The sequence below is a fragment of the Amyelois transitella genome, chromosome Z (genome assembly GCF_032362555.1).
Source record: "Amyelois transitella isolate CPQ chromosome Z, ilAmyTran1.1, whole genome shotgun sequence".
NCBI lineage: Eukaryota > Metazoa > Arthropoda > Insecta > Lepidoptera > Pyralidae > Amyelois > Amyelois transitella.
The window spans coordinates 9,825,537-9,844,968 of NC_083535.1; the positions used below are offsets into that span (position 1 = coordinate 9,825,537).

Sequence of the window (19,432 nt, forward strand, 5' to 3'; positions counted from 1 at the left end):
TGTATTTTGTTTGAAAAATAAGCTGATAGAATTGACATTTATACTTACAAAAATTATGTGCATAGCACGGCTATCAATATTTTCAAACATCCGTCAGTTTACTTGTGTAACAAATGTTGTTAAAAATTTCAAATGCACGAGCACTGCAGCCCGCATCAATCAGCTATGCAGTAATAGCCCTTACGTCTATATAAATAAAAACGTTCAGGTCGTATTATTGACACAACTCCAATGTTTGCCTGAAGAAGGCGATTGGAACCAATGTTAATTGTGTGATATTTCACGGCGTAGGTATGTTCCCGTTTTGATTCTATGGTCGGCCGCGATTATGAAATAGTTCAGAGTTTAATTTTGGAAGTGGAGGCGTGCATTCGACCGAACTCGCATAGGATGATTGATAGCTATTGTAAAGTTGATACATGAATAGGGCATACTTAGCAGCAAAAAGTGGTGTGAATGTCGACGCATAATTTTCATACGAATAAGCTCAATTTACTGAGTTAAAATTAAAACAGGCTGCATCACAGTAATGGAGTTTGCATATTTCAAAGGAATAAAATATGGTTTATTAATAAGTGTAGATGAGACGAGAGTAGATTTGTCTGAAACATGATGTCTGACAGCTTCTGCATAGGTTTATAGGAAGTAGGAACAGGTATTTCTATCTATCGTGCTTTATGTATGTAATCGTATAGACTAAGCGTGTGATTGTATTAGGTTTCAAGCCCTTATGAAGGTGTGGTGACTGAGAAAAAGTCACAAGAGTAATCATATCATTAATTTGAAGTGAATTGTTTTCTATTTAACTTCTTTCTTCTGGCTTCTTCAGTCCCGGTAGCATCTTCACAACTCTGGGGAGCAGGTATACCTTGACCATGGATCCTGGATTAGGTTACTCAGGTTCATGAAGCGACTCCCATTCTTCCGCAACTATCGCAGGTAAACCTAACCTGTATTGGATCAATCATGGTTTCACATGTTTCCTCAGGATGTTTACCCTCACCGGTAGGCAGAGACAACAGCCTTGAAAAAACTGAGAGGCCACGTTGAGCTGTATGGCTTAACGATGGAATTGAAATTCAAATAGTGACAGGTTACCTGTTAAAAAAGGTGGTTAAAAAAATCTCCTTTTAATCAATGTGAAACCGCTGTAACGAAATAAATATATGCAAAAGGTGTTTGGGGAGGGCCATGAGTGCTATGTAAATTTTGCATACTACTGTTGCTTCTTTTACCATCTCCCGAGCCAGCTTTTACGGATCAATACTTTATGCCTGTTTCGGATAACTCCATACATTCTGTTCGTTATTGCATACCTGTAAAGGTTAGGTCTCACTAACAAGTTTGGAATAAAATTACTTTAATACAAATCCAATAATTTAAGGAAAAAATTTCCTGATTTGAAAATCTGTCTGGCCATTCGACCTTGATTTTATACCTAGGTATAAGATAAATTCCAGGATTTCAGTTAATGTTCCACTGAAGCACCGCTATTAGACTTTCAACACCACAGAGAAACGGAAAAAAGACATCTTAAAAGAATAGACTCTATTCTCACAAGTCTTCGTTCACTTTCAGCTCCGCTACTGATGGAGCACACCCTTAGGATTTCAATATCGATTTTCTCATCACATGTTGATTTTTATTTTTTGCAAGTGCTGTCGGTGAAGCTTTTCTTCTTAATTTTGTTAAAGTCTGCTGAGTTAAATCAATAGAAGCTAACGTTTTCGCTAACATGAACATATTTTCTTTATGAAAGAAAAGAACTATAAGGAACTAACTAATTTGAAAATAATCAGTTAACCCTACAGCGCATACAGTTCCACATCTGGTACAGATAAAATAAATAAGTCCACTGTTCGTTTAAAGATACGTAGCAACATTTATCGACCGACGGAATAATCTTTAAACACTTAGCAACGATTTAGTAATTGCAAATGTCACTAGATGGCGTTAGCTATCGAATAATGTTGTGATTCTTACAGAGTTTGAATGATCGATGCGAGTTCGTGTTTTACGTAAATTGAAAAATCTAAATAAAATAGTTTTTGTAAGATTTTGAAGCGGATAAAAATATATTTAAATTAGAAACAGTGTATAATAAACGAAGGTAAGTAATATTTTTTTTAAATATTACTATTTTATGTAAAAATACCAACTTATTTAAATGTTCCAGATATGGTACACCATGCATTAATTCACTTCTAATATGTTGTTTCGGTTTGATTTCATTACAGATTATGGCGAAGAAGGTATTATCTGACGAGTATATTGAGCAGTATTTAAATATACCCTCAGGGAGTGAAGACGGTCTAGACTTTTCAAGTGCGGAAAGTGATGATGACATGGCGAGAATCAGGGAAAACTTGAACCAAATGAGTGCAGATAGTGACTCTGAAAATGATATTGAGCCTACCAGGTATGCACCATCATCTTCTACTAACTGTAGTACTACCCTCGCCGAAAACAACTCCTCCGCCGAAATAAATCCTCGACCCAACATTTCAGAGCCAAGTACGTCATCACGCCAAAGTAGAAGTTCTATCACTATGCCAGTTACCAGAAATCGGATTTCGGAAAGAAAGAAAAGAAATTTAATATGGAAAAAGAAATCTTTACAGGCTGGTATCCAGTCACTTGGAACGGTAAACAAAGGTCGACTGGGCAAAGATTTGAAAATCCCATCCCTGAAAGACTTGAAGAGTACTAAAACAGAACGAGGCCATTCAGAAGAATGGGTAGCTGATGTAGATGGCACGGAAGTTGGCACAGTGATGTGGTATGATAATAAGCCTGTAGTTTTGTCTTCATCTTTTGTAGGGCAACAGCCCATTGAAAAGGTTAGCCGGTATTGCAAGAAACAAAAAAAATACATTGAAGTGGATTGTCCTAAAATAGTAAAAATCTACAATCAGCATATGGGGGAAGTGGATTTGTTAGACTCCTTTCTTGGAAAATACAAAATAAGAATGCGTACTAGAAAATGGTATCTGCGTTTGTTTTACCATTTTCTAGACATTGCCACAATAAATAGCTGGCTTCTAAACAAGAGGGTGGGAGAACAGAAGAATGAGCCAAGTGCGATTAAATTAAAAGATTTTAAACTGGAAATCGCTAAAAGTCTTTGTATGAGTGGACCATCATTACAAAAAAAAAAGAGGAAGACCGTCTTCTGCCACTGACGACGCGTTGGAGAAGAAGAAAAAAAGAAATGCAGCAATCCTTCCCCCTCGAGATGTCAGACTGGATAAATTTGATCATCTGCCTATATGGAACCAGAAAAGACAACGCTGTAGATATCCACAATGTAAAGGGAAAACTTATATTTTTTGCGAAAAGTGTCGTGTTGAGTTGTGTTTGAACAAAGACAACAATTGTTTTTATAAATTTCATCAATAAGTAGAGTAACTGTAACTATAAAACTAAATATATGATTGTGTTCATTGTTCCTGATTATGAGCCAAATATTAGTGTTAATGCATACTGTACCACATATGGAACAGATTTAAAAAAATAAATATCTTCTTAAATAATATTTTTTTATTATTATTATTATCATTTATTATGTCTAGACGCTATATAGAACCACATATATTTTAATGACAACATTTAAAAAAATCATGCATTGTAGGGTTAAGAATGTTTCTACGTTTCTTTTCAACTGTATTTATTAGGTGCTAAAATTTATAAAAAATAAGCTAAGAGACAGAAAATAAACCGCCCCAGCAGGCACCCCGCGCTACAGTGCTTTACTTCAAATTCCTAATAGAATTGCGTTCGAGTAACGCTATTTTATAGTTAAGTTTATAGCTATGAGGAAGTCGTTCCGATTTTATCATTTATCAGTCGCATGATAGGCAATCATAATACGTCGGATAATACCTGGTGTGCACGAGACGGAACATGTGCCTGTCTCGCTCGTCCGCCCCTGAATTAGGGGTGTGAGTGTACTAATATTGTGTTTATCAGTTAATGTTCATGATTCTCCATCCCCTTTGTGTTGCAGGCTGTCTTTGATAGTTGAAATCAGGTAAATGGCTGGCTGTTCTGCGTTTGTCGGTGATATATTTTGTAATTAAGTACACATCTTCACAAACGGTTACTATACGGTCTGATTGTAGTTTTGTTAGAATAAACGGTCTGGAGAATAAAACATTTCGCCTTATTCTGAGGTGCACTTAGTCGAACCTCCCGTTCTTACTCCCATGTAAAAATTGGATAGTCACTTTTACGATTAATACCCGATTGTTAAGAGCACGCCTCGGCTGCTCCCGTGCCTGTAATGAGAAATCCGTTAATAAATCAAACCTATAATAAATATATAAAAAAAAACTCCAATTTTGTAGGGTTTTTATTACTTTCTTGTTTTCAATCTCACAATATTGCAAGCTAAGTTTAACGCGCCTTCATTACAATGAGCTGAAAGCGTACGCTTGTACACGATACGAAAGTTGACGGCAAACTTTAAAGCGTTAACAAAAAGGCACCGGTGTATGTGAGTTCCGACAAGTGGTTTTCATGTTGAATAAAAAAGGCAGCGTGACTAAATAAATATATTTTTAATATTTTCACATCTTATTAGATTGGCATTTCTTAAGAAGTCATATTTCCATCCACTTTTTGATGGATGACTTTGTGATGGAATTGAGATTCAGACAATGACAGGTTGCTAGTGCCAAGTATCTAAGCCTTTTACTTGACTTACAATCTGACCGGGAAGAGAAGTAACTGGCACACACTGGTCTTTGAATATTTTCAAGGCTACTTGTTCTGCTTGCTCGGTTAAGATTTGTATTTCAATTTCATTCAACAATTTCACAAGAATTTGCCGTTCAAAAGAGAGAAAACAAAATCATTTGCCTTTTAATGAGGAGGTATCGCTGGAATAGTACCGGAAACGGGGGACGGAAGCTTCACATCGCCGTTTTGTCGAAATGGCGGAGCGGACATCAACGCCGTTGTGTACGATACCTACCTTGTCTTTATTTGTTATTCAGAATAACATACGTATAATGACGCTTCTTTTAAAGAGGATGAGGCAGAGATATTTAGTTTCCACTTGCTTCAACAATATGTTGACGCACACTAAATAAATAAATATATACGGGATAAATCTCCCAAAGTATGTTCAGGACTCGTCCTTTGGGCCACTTGTTCTAACTCAACGATACTTTATCTGATAATTGACCAAGCGAGCGAGGTCTCCCAATCTAATTTGGGGTGAAAACATATTTTTCCTATGTATGTTTGTAATGCAATAACTTTCGAAACGTTGCCATCAAAATCGGCAAAGTAGTTTTTGAGATATTAACAAATTTGAAAAAAAAATTAGTATTCGCGTGCTCTACATCCGCAGCGAACAACTAGATATTAAAATAGATAAACACCCAATACCCAGGTCAATCAAGTTATGTTATTCAAGAAGTCAAATTTGTTCCTATTGTAGTTTCAAGCACTTTAGAATAGGACTTCAACTTTTTTTCTTATAAATGTCGTAATAAGCAATTTAATACAATGATCCGAGCCGGTCATACCACTGGTTTCGGACCACAAGCTTTTCTAACCGCAGTTTGAATCGCATAAGAGCTTATTTTGGATGTGTTTTTTCACACCGCAATGGCTGGAACGGTGTGAGTAGCACAAGGTATTTTGGAATTGGTGAATTCGGACCTCCAGGTGCGACTAATTTGAACTCAGAAATTAATGGGATATTTTTTATTTTACGCTTTCGAATCCGGGTAGATATTCTAGTATGTAGGAAATTAAAAACGTTTCATGCAAAGCTATACCTGACATAGAACCGGAAGCTACTCCGTTTTACCGAAATGAAGACCGCCGTTACCTTTTTCGTCCACTCCATCATACATTCGTTTTATTCTGTTTCTGTCGTACTTCTTTGTTTTTGGATCTTTTATAGATTTTTTTTGTATTTATTTATTTTTAAACTTTACCTAACCAAAATTTTATAGCATAATTGGCATACTTATTATCTACTAGGCAATGTTTGATCAAAATTCCTTTTAACGATTCGCATATTTTAAAAAAACATTTGGAGTGATTAATTTTTTACAATAATTGTTATGACTTCAATTACTATATTGCAAACTTCTTTTTAATTTATTATAAAATGCCAAAGGAAGAGCTTTCTGCCGGCATACTTTAAACCCTTAGCGGCGAAGAGAATCTTACAGAATTGTAGCTTTTTAGTTTTAATATTTTGTTATTTACGCTTATTTTTCCTATTAAAAATCTTAGTACATTCTTATTACCTCTAAAATATCTTGGCAACATTTACTTACGCGTACTGAAAAATGTTTCTTATTGTTATACCGTTTTTTCTGTTCTTCGCCTTTTACTGTTGAATTTCTCATTCTCTGATTTTTGCGCGACCTAGGTTGCACCCTCTACCGCTAATACCACTTAATCGGAGCATCTTTTGTACTTGTCAAAGTTATTCGCATATAAAAAGACCAGGATTTAGAATAATATGGGATAATTATTAATCAGATTTATTTGAGCTAGACGTTAATATGTTTGTAGGAATGACTACAAAACGGACTTCAGGCCCCGAAGCTTAATGGGAGAGGGTGCAACTGGGAACACGCCAAGATGAGAGAGAACGCTACAAAGGGCTTGTTCTCTGTTCTTTCCTTATTTTGCAGGAAGAATTTGCTCTATTTGTGGATGCACTACAGCAACATCGGCGAGATTAAATTATATCTCGGCGCACAATCGAGGTGCAATTTAATAAGCGAATATCTTCAACATCGATTGCTTCAAAGCTGACTGCATTTTCATTTTAACAATATCAAGATGTTTACTGAGACTACTTGCCGTGTCGTTTGTTTTATGTTTTTCTTACGTTTTTGTTAGAACTTATTTGATTTAGATATCGTAGTTTCTGTTCATCAAGCAAATACATTCATTTGTTTCACTTTGATTTAAAGTGTTGAAGACTTAACCATCCGACATGGACAAAACTAAAATGTTGCATTTATTAAAGATTGGTAAATTGAAAATTTATTTCAAATGATGGTGAAATGAAACTCAATAACAAGCAGGTAAAAAACAAATACAGAAGCAGATAGTTTGATACTTACTAACCACAACTTGTACACTTCAACTCGTAATGAAAGCTAGGTGCCTCTAGAAAAGTCTGTTAAAAGAGGTCATTACGACGGCAAAAACGTTGCAATGCCACTAAAACATTCCTTGGTTTTCTCCGTGGAAGGTTTATTACCGTGACCGCAGCACTGCCTTCGAAACGAAGCACTAAAATTGGAAAGCAGTTGCTGAATATACTTTTTGTAAGTACCTAGTCGCACTCGAGTTTTCAAGTAAGACTTAAAACAATATGATTCATTTACGGTATAATATAGTTCTTTTTGTAAGAATTAACATGTGCCGCACATGTCAAACAAAAATTTGCAAATACACTGTATTTAAAATATTTTTTCCCATTTGCATTAAAATTTCGGAAAATAATCTCTTTGTTGCGTCTTCGCTGCGCTTGATAGCTTCGGCTATACGTTGTCTTTCAGTCAGTCAAACAAAACAACCGCTCCTAAGAAAATATTATTGGGCTAGTTTAACTTGTACTTATAATTGTTGGTTGAGTCGAGGTAGATCATTTTATTGTTTAGGTAAAATACAGTAAAGTAAAGCAAAATTAACCAATATCTACGACGGCATGAATGGTTAAATGCAAAATGCAATTTAACCATTTATAACTAATAAAAGACTATAGTCAGCGCGAAGAATTATATATTTTTTTAAATATTATACTTACATTTGCTTGGGGTTTTGCGAAAGATCCATCTGATTCATTTATTCAATTAAAATTTCGTAACAAGTTTAGAGTCTGTAAATTATTTAGTATTGTTATGTAAAATGAGTAAATCAATAGACAAGCGAACCAATAATTAGTTTGGTGTGTCAATACAAGAGTAGCGAAATCTATATAGTCAAGTACACAGCAAACATTTGCTCATACATGTTCTGTAGGAAGTTATGCCGCGCTCTGCTGAGGTCAAACGACTATTATTCCGAGTGATATAACCGCCTAATGTCCCGAAAAGCATGGGTCGAGATGGCGGCCGTGATAGGAATGCCTGTAACTATGTACGTAATCAATTGCCGTGCTTTTTATTTATATTCCACAAGAAAAAGTACCCATACATCATTAGACACTCAACGTGCAATGTGCAAAATGTACTCGCCTCTGGCATTTTGGGATGAATGCAGCAATATATTTTTTTTATAAAAATGCAGTTGAACCTGGAGTGTTCTCTTCGATCACAATAAATGGAATTCTCTGATTCCATTTTTTGTGATAGAGTTCTTTTTGTTTGATTTAGATATCCAAAATTGGTACCTATTTAAATTTTAAACGGAACTTGCATTCAGTGTGTAAATTAAGCACAATGAATAATTTTGTGGGAACTGAAGCTTTAAGTAGGATAAAAAGGTTAAGAAATATATGAGTTATCCTTGAATTGAGATTATACCACTAAATACTTACCAAGCGAAGCCGTGGGTACCTAGTATATATGTATAATTAAAATACAGGTCGGAGGCAACAGAAATAGCAGGTCACGAAATGTCGCTCTCCCTCAACCGTTCCAAATTATTTATGTGTTCATCATGTTACTCCAGGATTAATGCCACTATTATAAATGCTCGAGTTTGGCCGTTCCAATGCATATTTCATACTTAATTACGATTAGCCTCTCAATCTGACTTCGCTTGCGTGATTCAAATCGTTAGATTTTTTAAGCTTAAACTTTGTTGCATATAATCGGAGTAAGTACACGTGACGATTAAACAAAGAAAATAATGACTAAGAGCATGACATGTATTAAATGATTTTAAGTATTGACGATACGCGGTATAAACAAGAAACTTAAATACTTTTTCGAAAAAAATTCAATTCGATTAGTTCTCGTATGGTGTAAGACTGATCGGAATTTAGGATTCCTAAAAAGTAGAACGGACCGTAAATTTCCTTGTTAAGAGCAAATTTCTCAAAGTTTGCACGAAAGTTTTACGTAACTCTAAAAGCAATCGATTTTACTAAAAGCAAATCGAGTTAAGCGGTAAAATCCTCTGTGTTAAAGCTTGGGAATTATGTTAATTCTTGAATACTTAGCCGCCACATCGAACGTGCGGTTTTCGTAGAAAACAAACGAACAAAACCATTTTTTTTCTCGTACATTCCGAGAGTGTACCGGCTGCACGTCAATATGATTTGGGTATTATTACCCATACGTACTAAATATACAGCGCAGAGCGTGCCCCACAAACCAGATGCCATTGTTTCTGCCGACCTTCTGCAAATGTTCAAATTGCACGTGACGTAATAACATTCTGAACCTACATATGAGTTAAACCAATTTCAGGAGACGTATATTCAGATTACACGTCTTGAGATATTTAATGCTGTACTTAAATATTTGGATTTTATTTACATTTGGGAAGATGAATTATATTAACAATAAGCGTCATCTAACAATACTTCCGAATACTTTCGCATTCAATATTGTTTATTAGTCCCTTTTAATGCACTGAATTCACAGATTTTAAGGTTTAATAATATTTATAAAATAAAAATATGATGTTCTCATTGAAGCTATTTTTGAATTAACATTAATTAGTAAAGGGTTCCCGATATCTTAACGCAATTAATTGAAAAGCGTCTGCCGTAGATTTTCGAGTGAACGCAAGGAATGTAATAATTTGAATTAATAAATTAATCAAATTCACTGTGTTACCTTGGTATGCAAATATTACCACTAAATGCTCACGTTTAACTTAAAATATGTAAACTCTGTGGAAGAATTCCGCAAGTTAATTGGATAAAGTCGGAGTTGGTAAATTCCTAAGCAAAATTGAGAGACAGGTATTTTGAAAACTCAGTTGTAAAAGAATGACAGATATATGAAAAACTGGTATTAACATTAAGAATAAATTTTATGTATTAATATATTTGAGTTGTATTGCAAATACCCGAAGAATTTTTGATATTACTATATACACTATTTTCGAAATAAGGCACTTTTCAATGTCTAAAGAAATATTTAATTTTCCAGGGTTCGCTTACGATAACATAAAATTAAAATAAAGATTTTATGATGCAAGAATTTTATAATGAGAGTACCAAAATTTAGGAAAAGACAAAACCATCGTAATAACTGTCGTATCTGATGATTTTTGCCTTTGTAAGACAAGTCTGGCCACAAGGACAGATGGAAACATCTTTTTACTACTCTTCTTTGTTATGTTTTGAATTTTTATGAATTATTGCAAATCCCGTAAAATTAGCAAAATCACCACGCACCAGCTTTTCGGCTACTGCCCTTGTGGGAACAAACTATTAGTATGATAAACCTCACAATTAAAAGGTTTATTATACTAATAGTTGTTTGCTACATGCATTATATGTTTTTTTTTACCAATTTAGTGTTAATACGACAAATACAATAATTGAGTATATCGATATCGAATCGATCCTAAATGACGTGATCTCATCGTTTTGTGTTTGGCAGACGGCATACAGAACACGCATTGTTGGAGCTCCTGTCAGCATGGTCGATGTAGCTTATTGTACGGTTTAATGTGGGTTGTTTCCTGACATATTTTATTTCGTATTCAATAAAAAAGACTTGGAAAAATAAAGATGTTTTAGAATTTTTTAACACAAAATTTGAGCACAACATTATATTAAACTGCAATCAAATGATAATTATTTATTTATTCGACTCATACCGACCACGCCATATGTCAATTATAGACCTTCGATCGAGCCTTACAGTCCATAAAACCGAAGAATCAATCTATAAAAAAATACCAATATATGTCGATATTGCGTCGATAGAGTTATTAGTGAATACATTTTACATTTTGGGTTGTTATTATTCCACTGAGATTCTATAGACACCAGAGTGGATAATTTAATTTAAGGACTTAAACCCCCTGTACTTAAGTACTGAACGACGTCAAGTGAACTGAATATCTGCCCGTATTGTATGTTTGTCAGACGGCACGGCATACAGTACACGCATTGTTGGTTGGCTCGGTCAGTGATATCCATGTTCATTTCTGGGGTATTGGATATGATCCTATTGAATGTAGCTTAATCTATTATTTTATGATGGTTTTCAATACTAGTGCTAATTTGTTAAATACACATATCTGGTATTTAGTCTAATGGTGTTGACAGCGCCGATAGTCACAAGACAAAAATTGGATGGCTGAGATTAAGATAGTGATAGGTTGCTAGCCTAGCGTCTAAAATAAGAATACTAAGTTAATAATACCTTAAGCGAAATTTACGAATAACTGAATCAGCTGGTACATGCTTCATAGGTTTTAGCTTTGCAACCATATAAGTATGGAAGCTTCATTTCAGGATAAAAATAAAAACATGTCAATTGAAAAACATGTTCTTTCGACATCAATAGAGATTTTTTTCATTATATCGAACATTTGCACACATTTTTTTTTGAGACGGAATCGAATAATGAATGATAACAAGAAAACATCGCTTGTAATATCTATTGAACAGTTACTCGTATTGAACCCTATAGCGATTGTTGATTTTATTTGTTTAGGTATATGTAATGGGAACCTATCTCCGCTGTTAATGTTTAGCTATGTGTAATTTCGTGTTAATTTTTGGTGCCGCGGCCATTAGGCAAAAATACTCTCTTAGACTACTTATTTAGACCCTTTGGCTTAAGAATCTACGTGTAAAATATCAAGACCCAGCAGTTCTTACTCTCTTCTACATATTTGTCTTACATTGTTTACGATCATCAGATTAATAAGAGTTTTGTCCATTTTAGCAATAAATTTATCATTCTTCTTCTTGTTGCAGCTCAATGCATTGCGCCCCTCGGCATGGAGAGCGGGCTTATCCCCGACAAGGACGTCAGCGCCAGCTCCTCTTTCAACGACGGCAACGTGGGACCACAGAATGGAAGGTAAAGTGGCCATACTCTTTGTCATGTCAGAGAAATCGACATGTTCTGTAGGTTCTGTTTTTTTAGACCGCTTCTATATTACGGCTCTCATGCTATATTTCGAGAGGATACAGAAAAATTGTACATGAACTACTCTGTTGACTGGTCAGAAAAGATCTAGGCTTCAAGTCCGCCGTTTCGAGTAAGTACATGTTTTGTAATAAAAACAAAATAAAGTATCGCATTAGTTGCCATATTGGTGAAAACTTTATTTAACGCAAGGTAAATTTTTAGAGGCGATTTTTATAAATAATATGCATTTTTTTAACAAAGAATTACTCCTAAATAAGAAAGAACAAAAAGTAGGTACACAATATTTACTCGAAATTGTCATTTACAATATTTCGGTGCTCCCATAAACTTTCCAAGCTCGCGAAAGTTTTAGAAGTTCTCGGGAATATTTCCTATTTGGTAGTCTGTTGCCAGTTTGCAAATGCATACTTTACAGCCACGACTCGTGAGAGAATTCCAAGCATAGTGTAACTCAACTTGAGGATCTCGGGTTACCAACTATATGCTAATAAACAGCACGGACATGTTTGGATTAGTTTCTCCGCAAGTAATTGGCGTGCTGCATTGTGATTGAATGACGCATCTATTCATGAAGTGATCACATGTAATTTTATATGCCTCAGCTCCCTTCTTCAGCTTCAGATATTTTTCAGAACATAATTAGGCTTATCCAATGGTAGGTTCTTTCAACAATATTATATTTATTTTGTTCTACTAAATTGCAAAAACATCTCTTTTTATTTATTGTAGATTTAAAGAAATAACGGTAAATGTAGTAAAAACATCGATATTTCATTTTTTGAGGTCAGGCATCACACTCAAATAATTCAACAAGTATATAGTTTTACATGCACCATTAACCTCAAATTGCTATTAAACTTATGTAAATTATACTCAAATCGTGTATTTTATCGATAGATCCTAAACTAAAGCATGATAGACCGGAGTTAGTTAGAAAATGTTATTAAACCGTCTGAGAGCCCTTAGTGTTTCTGAGGCTACACTGCGGAATTATGAAGTCTGTTCCGGGTCTTACTTTTATTAAAATGTAATAATGTCTGAAGGGTTATTGTTTGCTGGAGGATGTCCGGGTAGTCCGACTATCTCGGATATTACCCGGGAAGATGTAGACTTGATGATTTTACTTGATATTGTTGATCTTCAACACTTTTTGTTTACGAAACAACAGTAGCTATCCAAGTTCTGATAACCTTTAATCAAGTTTATTAATAAGCTTTGTTTAACTTGTTTCCTCAATCGCCTTGTACGATCACCATCGGAAGGGTGAAGTGGTAGTTTAAAAAAATACTAAAACGTTGCTTATACTGATGGCATTTCTGTTAAGGTTATGTAAATAACCATGATATTCTTGAAAGTTTGATGTAAAATCAATATTAAAAAAAAAGAGATTACATTCTTATTACTTACGGTGAAGTCTAAATCTATATTCTTAAAAAAAGACTGAAACGCCGCGTGCAGCTGAAAAGCTCAATGATGGAATTGAGATAAAAGATGATTTCTCACGTATAATATGTTATTTATATTACTCCTACAATATTCCCTTATTGCTTCACTTCCCCAACGAACGTCTTTATATTAATTTCGAACCATCATCAAAACTTTCCAAATGAACAGCTTTACCTCTGAGACCAAGTTCGCTTGGAGCAATATTGGCCCGAATGGCACGTAGGTATGTGTTAGTCTCACTTGTTCGTTGTTGCAATGTCATGTTTATTTATTTGCCTTTCCCACTGTATTGGACATAACAGTGGTGTGACATCAATTACAATATTGACCAGGCCCTATTGTCATTTATGTTATGGCCCGATGTGAAGTCGCAACCGAATGAGGCCACTTTTTTATTTGATACGGTTGAAAATATAATTTTATCAACTTGTTGAAAGTTTGTTTTGTTCCGAGAATTATCGCATAAGTCTGTTAAAGTATTCGTTAAACTTTTTTCTATAGAATTGGCTGGTCGGTTTCTTAATAATTTTCCATCTAGTGCTTATTCTTTTTATTCTAACCCCGCTACATACATAATCACGTCTATATCCCTTGCGGGGTAGACAGAGCCAATGAACTTGAAAAAGACTGAGTCGCCGCGTTCAGCTGTTTGGCTTAATCATAGAATTGAGATTCAAATAGTGAAAAGTTGCTAGCACATCGCCTAATCCCAAATTCAATTCATAAGCCTAACCCTTAGTCGTCTTTTCGGACATCCATGGGAAAGAAATGGAGTAGTCCTATTCTTTTTTTTTATTGGTGCCGGGAACCACTTTGGTTACGTTCCCCTGTCCAAAGCGACACTATTGCCTTATACTAGGACAATCGCCAAAAGGATGATAATGAAAAGTAGAACTGGACTGAAAACATCGGTCAGGAAGATGATGGTTAATACTTTCGCAATCAGAATTGTCGTATTTAGTATTCGATGGCCTAAGATAATGTAGGGCAGGGCGTTAAATATTGCCGCGGCGCCGTCAATAGCTTTAACGACTGGCCATCTTATTTGATTGGCTGAACGATAACTGTGACACACAAGTGAACGCGCTAATAACCACCCCGAGGACTCTATTATTAACTTTGATTGGCACGATTGGAGAAAGCATGAGGTTTGAGAAACATTGCCGTTTATTGTTATTGTGATGTGTGTCATATTATTGTGAATTGTTGACCGGGATTTCATATGCCAACCACAAAGTTACACATATCTTTATTATATACAAATATCTTTTATATATTTAAATATGAGGTATAATAACTACCTCTACATACAATAAATTTCATATAAATCGATCGTATCGTTTGTTGTATCGGTCGTGTTGATTGTCGTATCTAATAGAAGAAAGATGTCTGAACAATATAGTATGATATATAAGGGGCCAATAAAACGGAGAATTTAGATAAAGCCCTTCATTATAGCAGTCAAGACAGACATCTTTTTCGACAAATATATAATAATAACTCCATTTATTTTTGTCTCACATAGCATATATTGACTCATTTGCGAATACAATAAACGTGTATGTCGGCACGTCCTCGCATACCGTAGTAATCAAACAGGCTATCTGTAATCTCTGGACACCTGTGTAGGTATCTATTAAGTTAATACCTATTAGAGGGACATCTACCAATCAAGTGGTTGGAATTGCCATGCCCCGTGTACTATTAAATCAACTTTGAATGGGGTCATTGACCGGACATTAAATCGTGAATGGTCCTTCGTAGTAAGTTTTGTTGCACGATTAAAGGTTGCATTATTAATGGTTTTGTCAAGTAGTCGGAACTTGTAACTCGCCTTAATAATAATCCAAGACATATGTAGGTATTTCAAATTACAGGAATTCTTTGGTGAAGACTAAAATTTCTTGAATAGGAATGGTTTGGAGTATAGAATTGGAGTATAGAAATAGTCACGTCTTTATCCCTCGCGGAATAGACAGAGCTAACAATTTTGAAAAGACTGATAGGCCACATACGGCTGTTCGGCTTAATGAAAGAATTGAGATTCAAATAGTGACAGGTTGCTAGCCCATCGCCTAAGAAGAATCCCAAGCTCAAAAACCTATCCCTTAGTCGCCTTTTATGTCATCCATGGGAAAGAGATGGAGTGGTCTAATAATTTTTTTCTACTTGTGGGGAACCACGTGGCTTTGTGCATGTCTATTGCTTGTCTGTTCCTTAGAGATCTTTGATTTAGATTTAGTCTTTAAGAGCAAGCGAACCCCAGGCCCCGTATCATAGTGGAGGCGTATCCGGGAACACGCCAAGACGCGAGAGACGTCTTTAAGAGAAATTACTAATAATGCATTGAAATCATCAGTGTAGCGAAAAACCAAAATCGCGCAAGCAAAAATTTCACGGATAATTTACAACCTCCGACACAGCATCGCCGGTGCCGCGGTTCCCCACGCATAACACCTAGCCTGGCCAAAGATCTTCCCTTTGTGGCGGTTGAGCCCGAACCATCGCTCCCGCTTACAATCAGTGAATCTATTTTAATGCAAACTCACCTAGACCTTTTGTTCGAAGCAGAGAACAATGAATAAAGATAGCCAAATGTTTCGGAACCTAATTTGCCGCACCGTAAATGTGTATGCACGAAGATGCGGTAACACAATAATTATTAGTTGCATCTCCTGGTTCTAAATTCAACAATGCAAGCTTGGCATTACTGCTAGTCTGACGAGGTACTGAGTCTGCGAGCTCGGAGCACGTTAATTTTATTATTGCCTTGCCCAGGGCGTTCGGGAATCATAGATTGTACGCGCAAATGCAGTTACCATTGAGTGATATTTTGTTTATATGTACAGACCCCAATAGTTAGTCGCTGTAAGGTGAATTTTCGTACAACGTAGTGTCACTCACACTTCTAAAGTTACATTAGGTTTCCATTCAATTTTGTTATTGAAATAGTGAAGAGATAACATCAATTCAAAACAAAACAGCGAAGCAGTCTATTAAAAAAACCATAGCGTTAGTATGAAAATATAGTCAGCGTAGAACGTTCTCACAATTTGGCCAATTTAAAATTGATCATATAGTCTACATTGCATACGTTATTTACAGACGACCAGCCATATATTTATAGCCATAAAATAATAGAGAAGCGATAACATATTATGAAAACTTGACAAGCATAAGTATACGCGACTACATGTTTACGTCATAAAAAGTACAGTCTGCAGTGTTTATCTTGCAGTTATTGCTAAGCTTTGGATTAGTTTTGTTTCGACTGACTCTACTTTTGACCAATATTAGATTAGATTTGATGTAGTTTTGTCAGTCAAAACAAAACTACATCAAATATTATCTTAGATTATTTTTTGTTGACTAAATGACCATGAAATAAGCGAATATGTGAAGAGCTTTAAAATTATTTTCCTATTAAACTTTAAAAAGTCATCATCTTCCTATCAAACTAAATGAATTCGGAAATTTATCGTCTTAAACAAAGAGAATTATTAAAATAAGTTCAACTTTAGCCGACTAATCTCGTAAAACATACAGTCGAATTAAGAATCTCCTCTGTTTTTAAATCGTTTGAAAATAAATTTCTCACGGCCTGTTTGTTCCCAAGTAAACCCTGTGAACTAACAATGCCACACAATTGGAGTGGTTGACGGGATTGTGAATAGCTTAATGTGGTCGTTAGTGACACTTTTGTTCGTTTCCACGGTTAAAAAACGCCGTACAGAATAACACTACTCTTTGTGATTCTATCAAATAATATTTTTTCGACATTCCTAGGTAAATCATAGGCTAAATGCGATGATTAAAAAAGACGCTCAGGAACAAAGCAGTGGCTGGAAATAAAGGTGCTTTAAATTAAATCATAATTACTACTGACTACTTACATACATTTCTATTAGAGAGTATTTCGCCTGTAGGTATAAGTATCTCTATCAAATTGCTTTGAATTCAATTTCGCCAATTTACAAGCATAATACCACGTGATACCTGTACGAGACCTCTCATATACGCTAATAACTGGTAAGCGCATTTGTCTCTGCAAAACTATTGTGGAATAACGCACAATGAAATGTTTACAATTCCTGAATTGCAGCATATTATTTCTGAATGCACCATTCTGCATAAATTCCGTGTTTATTTCCTGTCATTCAGAGAAAATTAGTAGTTGTGTTAAATAAGCCTTACAAAGGCGATATAGGACAAGGATTTAAAACTTTAAATTACAAAGTGTTTTGCATCTCGGTGCCTTAACTTCTACCAGAATAATGTTAAGACATATAACGTTGTATTTATTTAATTGATTTATTTATTTATTAAATGTTAAAGTAGACTGAACTTATTTATAATGGTATTATATATTGAACAATCATTGTCTTATTTACATCTAATGACTTTATTTCATAATAATAAGGAAAAAATACTAAGAATGTGATGAGGAAAGATTAGAATGTAATTAAACTTTCAAGATATCATTAACGGCACGTGAGCTGTCAGTTGTATAATGATAGCAACCTTATTTTCAATCAGATTAATTTTTGAAATTGAATTTCATTTCACAGTATCCGGCAATAAAAGGAAGTCCAATATTTGCACGACGAAGTTTTTCGGAATGGCAAATAGTTTATATTACGATGTTTATTTATACACACGTGAACATTATTTATACTCATTACCGTATAGTTTATAGAAGCTTACCATGGACATGAATGAATATTTCCATAAAAAGTCCTTAAATTTTTGGTCTTATGCACAATCTGTTAAATCCATCTTAATAATATAAAACCACATATACTTAACGGTTTAATGATTTTTACACTGATGATTACACTGTTTAACTAGGGTTTGCTCCTCGAAAAAGTGACAAAAATAAGAATGCCTTGATTAATTTTCATCTTAACCACGAAAATAATATTGTTAATACTTTGTTAAAATTAAGTTAACTTTTTCTGTGATATACCTATGAGTTTATGAGTATTTTTCGTCTTCACTACATTTACCTCTATAAAGGTGTCACTACAACTCTCACTGAAACCAAATTTCTTATCAACAGGTTAAATCAAGAAATTAAAGGCGGCGCGTGGTGTCCCAAGCCGCAGATCACGACTGAATCCACAGAGTGGTTGGAGATCGACTTGCATTCTGTTCATGTGATTACCGGGACCGGGACTCAAGGCCGCTTCGGCAACGGCCAGGGGGCGGAGTACGCGGAGGCCTACGTTTTGGAGTACTGGAGGCCTAAATTGGGGAAATGGGTTCGGTACAGTTCCGCTGATGGACAAGAAGTGAGTCTCACTCTTTTTATTCTTATACTAAGGTTCCTTGCAGAGAGTTATGAATGAAATAAAAGAAGGGATTAAATGGGCCGTATTTGACCCATCCGGGAAAGAGCTGTAATTTTATTCGTGATGCCATAAGGTTAATCTATTTTAGCATAATTTATTTCGTTTCTAATTTTGTATTTCTTGATTTTAACTATAATGAAAATGAAAATTTATACGTGAGTTCGCAAAAAGTTTGCAAAGTTCGAATTTCGTTAATGTATATCTTTTTCATCATATAATCAAAATGAATTTTGATTAGATGATGATGATGAATTAAAAACGAAACACTTTTTTGTAACTTATAATTAAATGTTTAGAATCTAGCTTAACGTCAGCAGGAACTAGAAATACGCTTAATTTGTTATTATAATCATTATAGTTAGTTATTCCTTCAGATTCCACCCTCGTTTGATCTATCGCTTATTCCTGAATTATTCAGACCTATTAAATTAATTTCTAATTCATAGAAACTATTATCTCGAAGATCTAAAGATTTAATTGTTTCTGACGTAGATTCCATGTAACCAACATTGAACATAAGGGAAATAAATCCAAAGCAATTACTCACCCATTGTTAACAGGCGTATTTTGTTATTCACGATT

At 34.9% G+C, this 19,432-nt stretch overlaps 1 protein-coding gene across 5 annotated transcripts in view; it reads left to right on the forward strand.

The window, feature by feature from the left end:
* The window catches only part of LOC106133823 (discoidin domain-containing receptor 2), a 66,579-nt gene that overhangs the window by 29,143 nt on the left and 18,004 nt on the right, over window positions 1–19,432 (forward strand). For all 5 annotated transcript variants that reach the window (XM_013333656.2, XM_013333657.2, XM_060953589.1 and 2 more), the window contains exons 3-4: window positions 11,876–11,981; window positions 18,559–18,790. In XM_013333656.2, coding sequence (XP_013189110.1) covers window positions 11,876–11,981; window positions 18,559–18,790 — 338 coding nt within the window. The remainder of the gene's footprint in view (window positions 1–11,875; window positions 11,982–18,558; window positions 18,791–19,432) is intronic.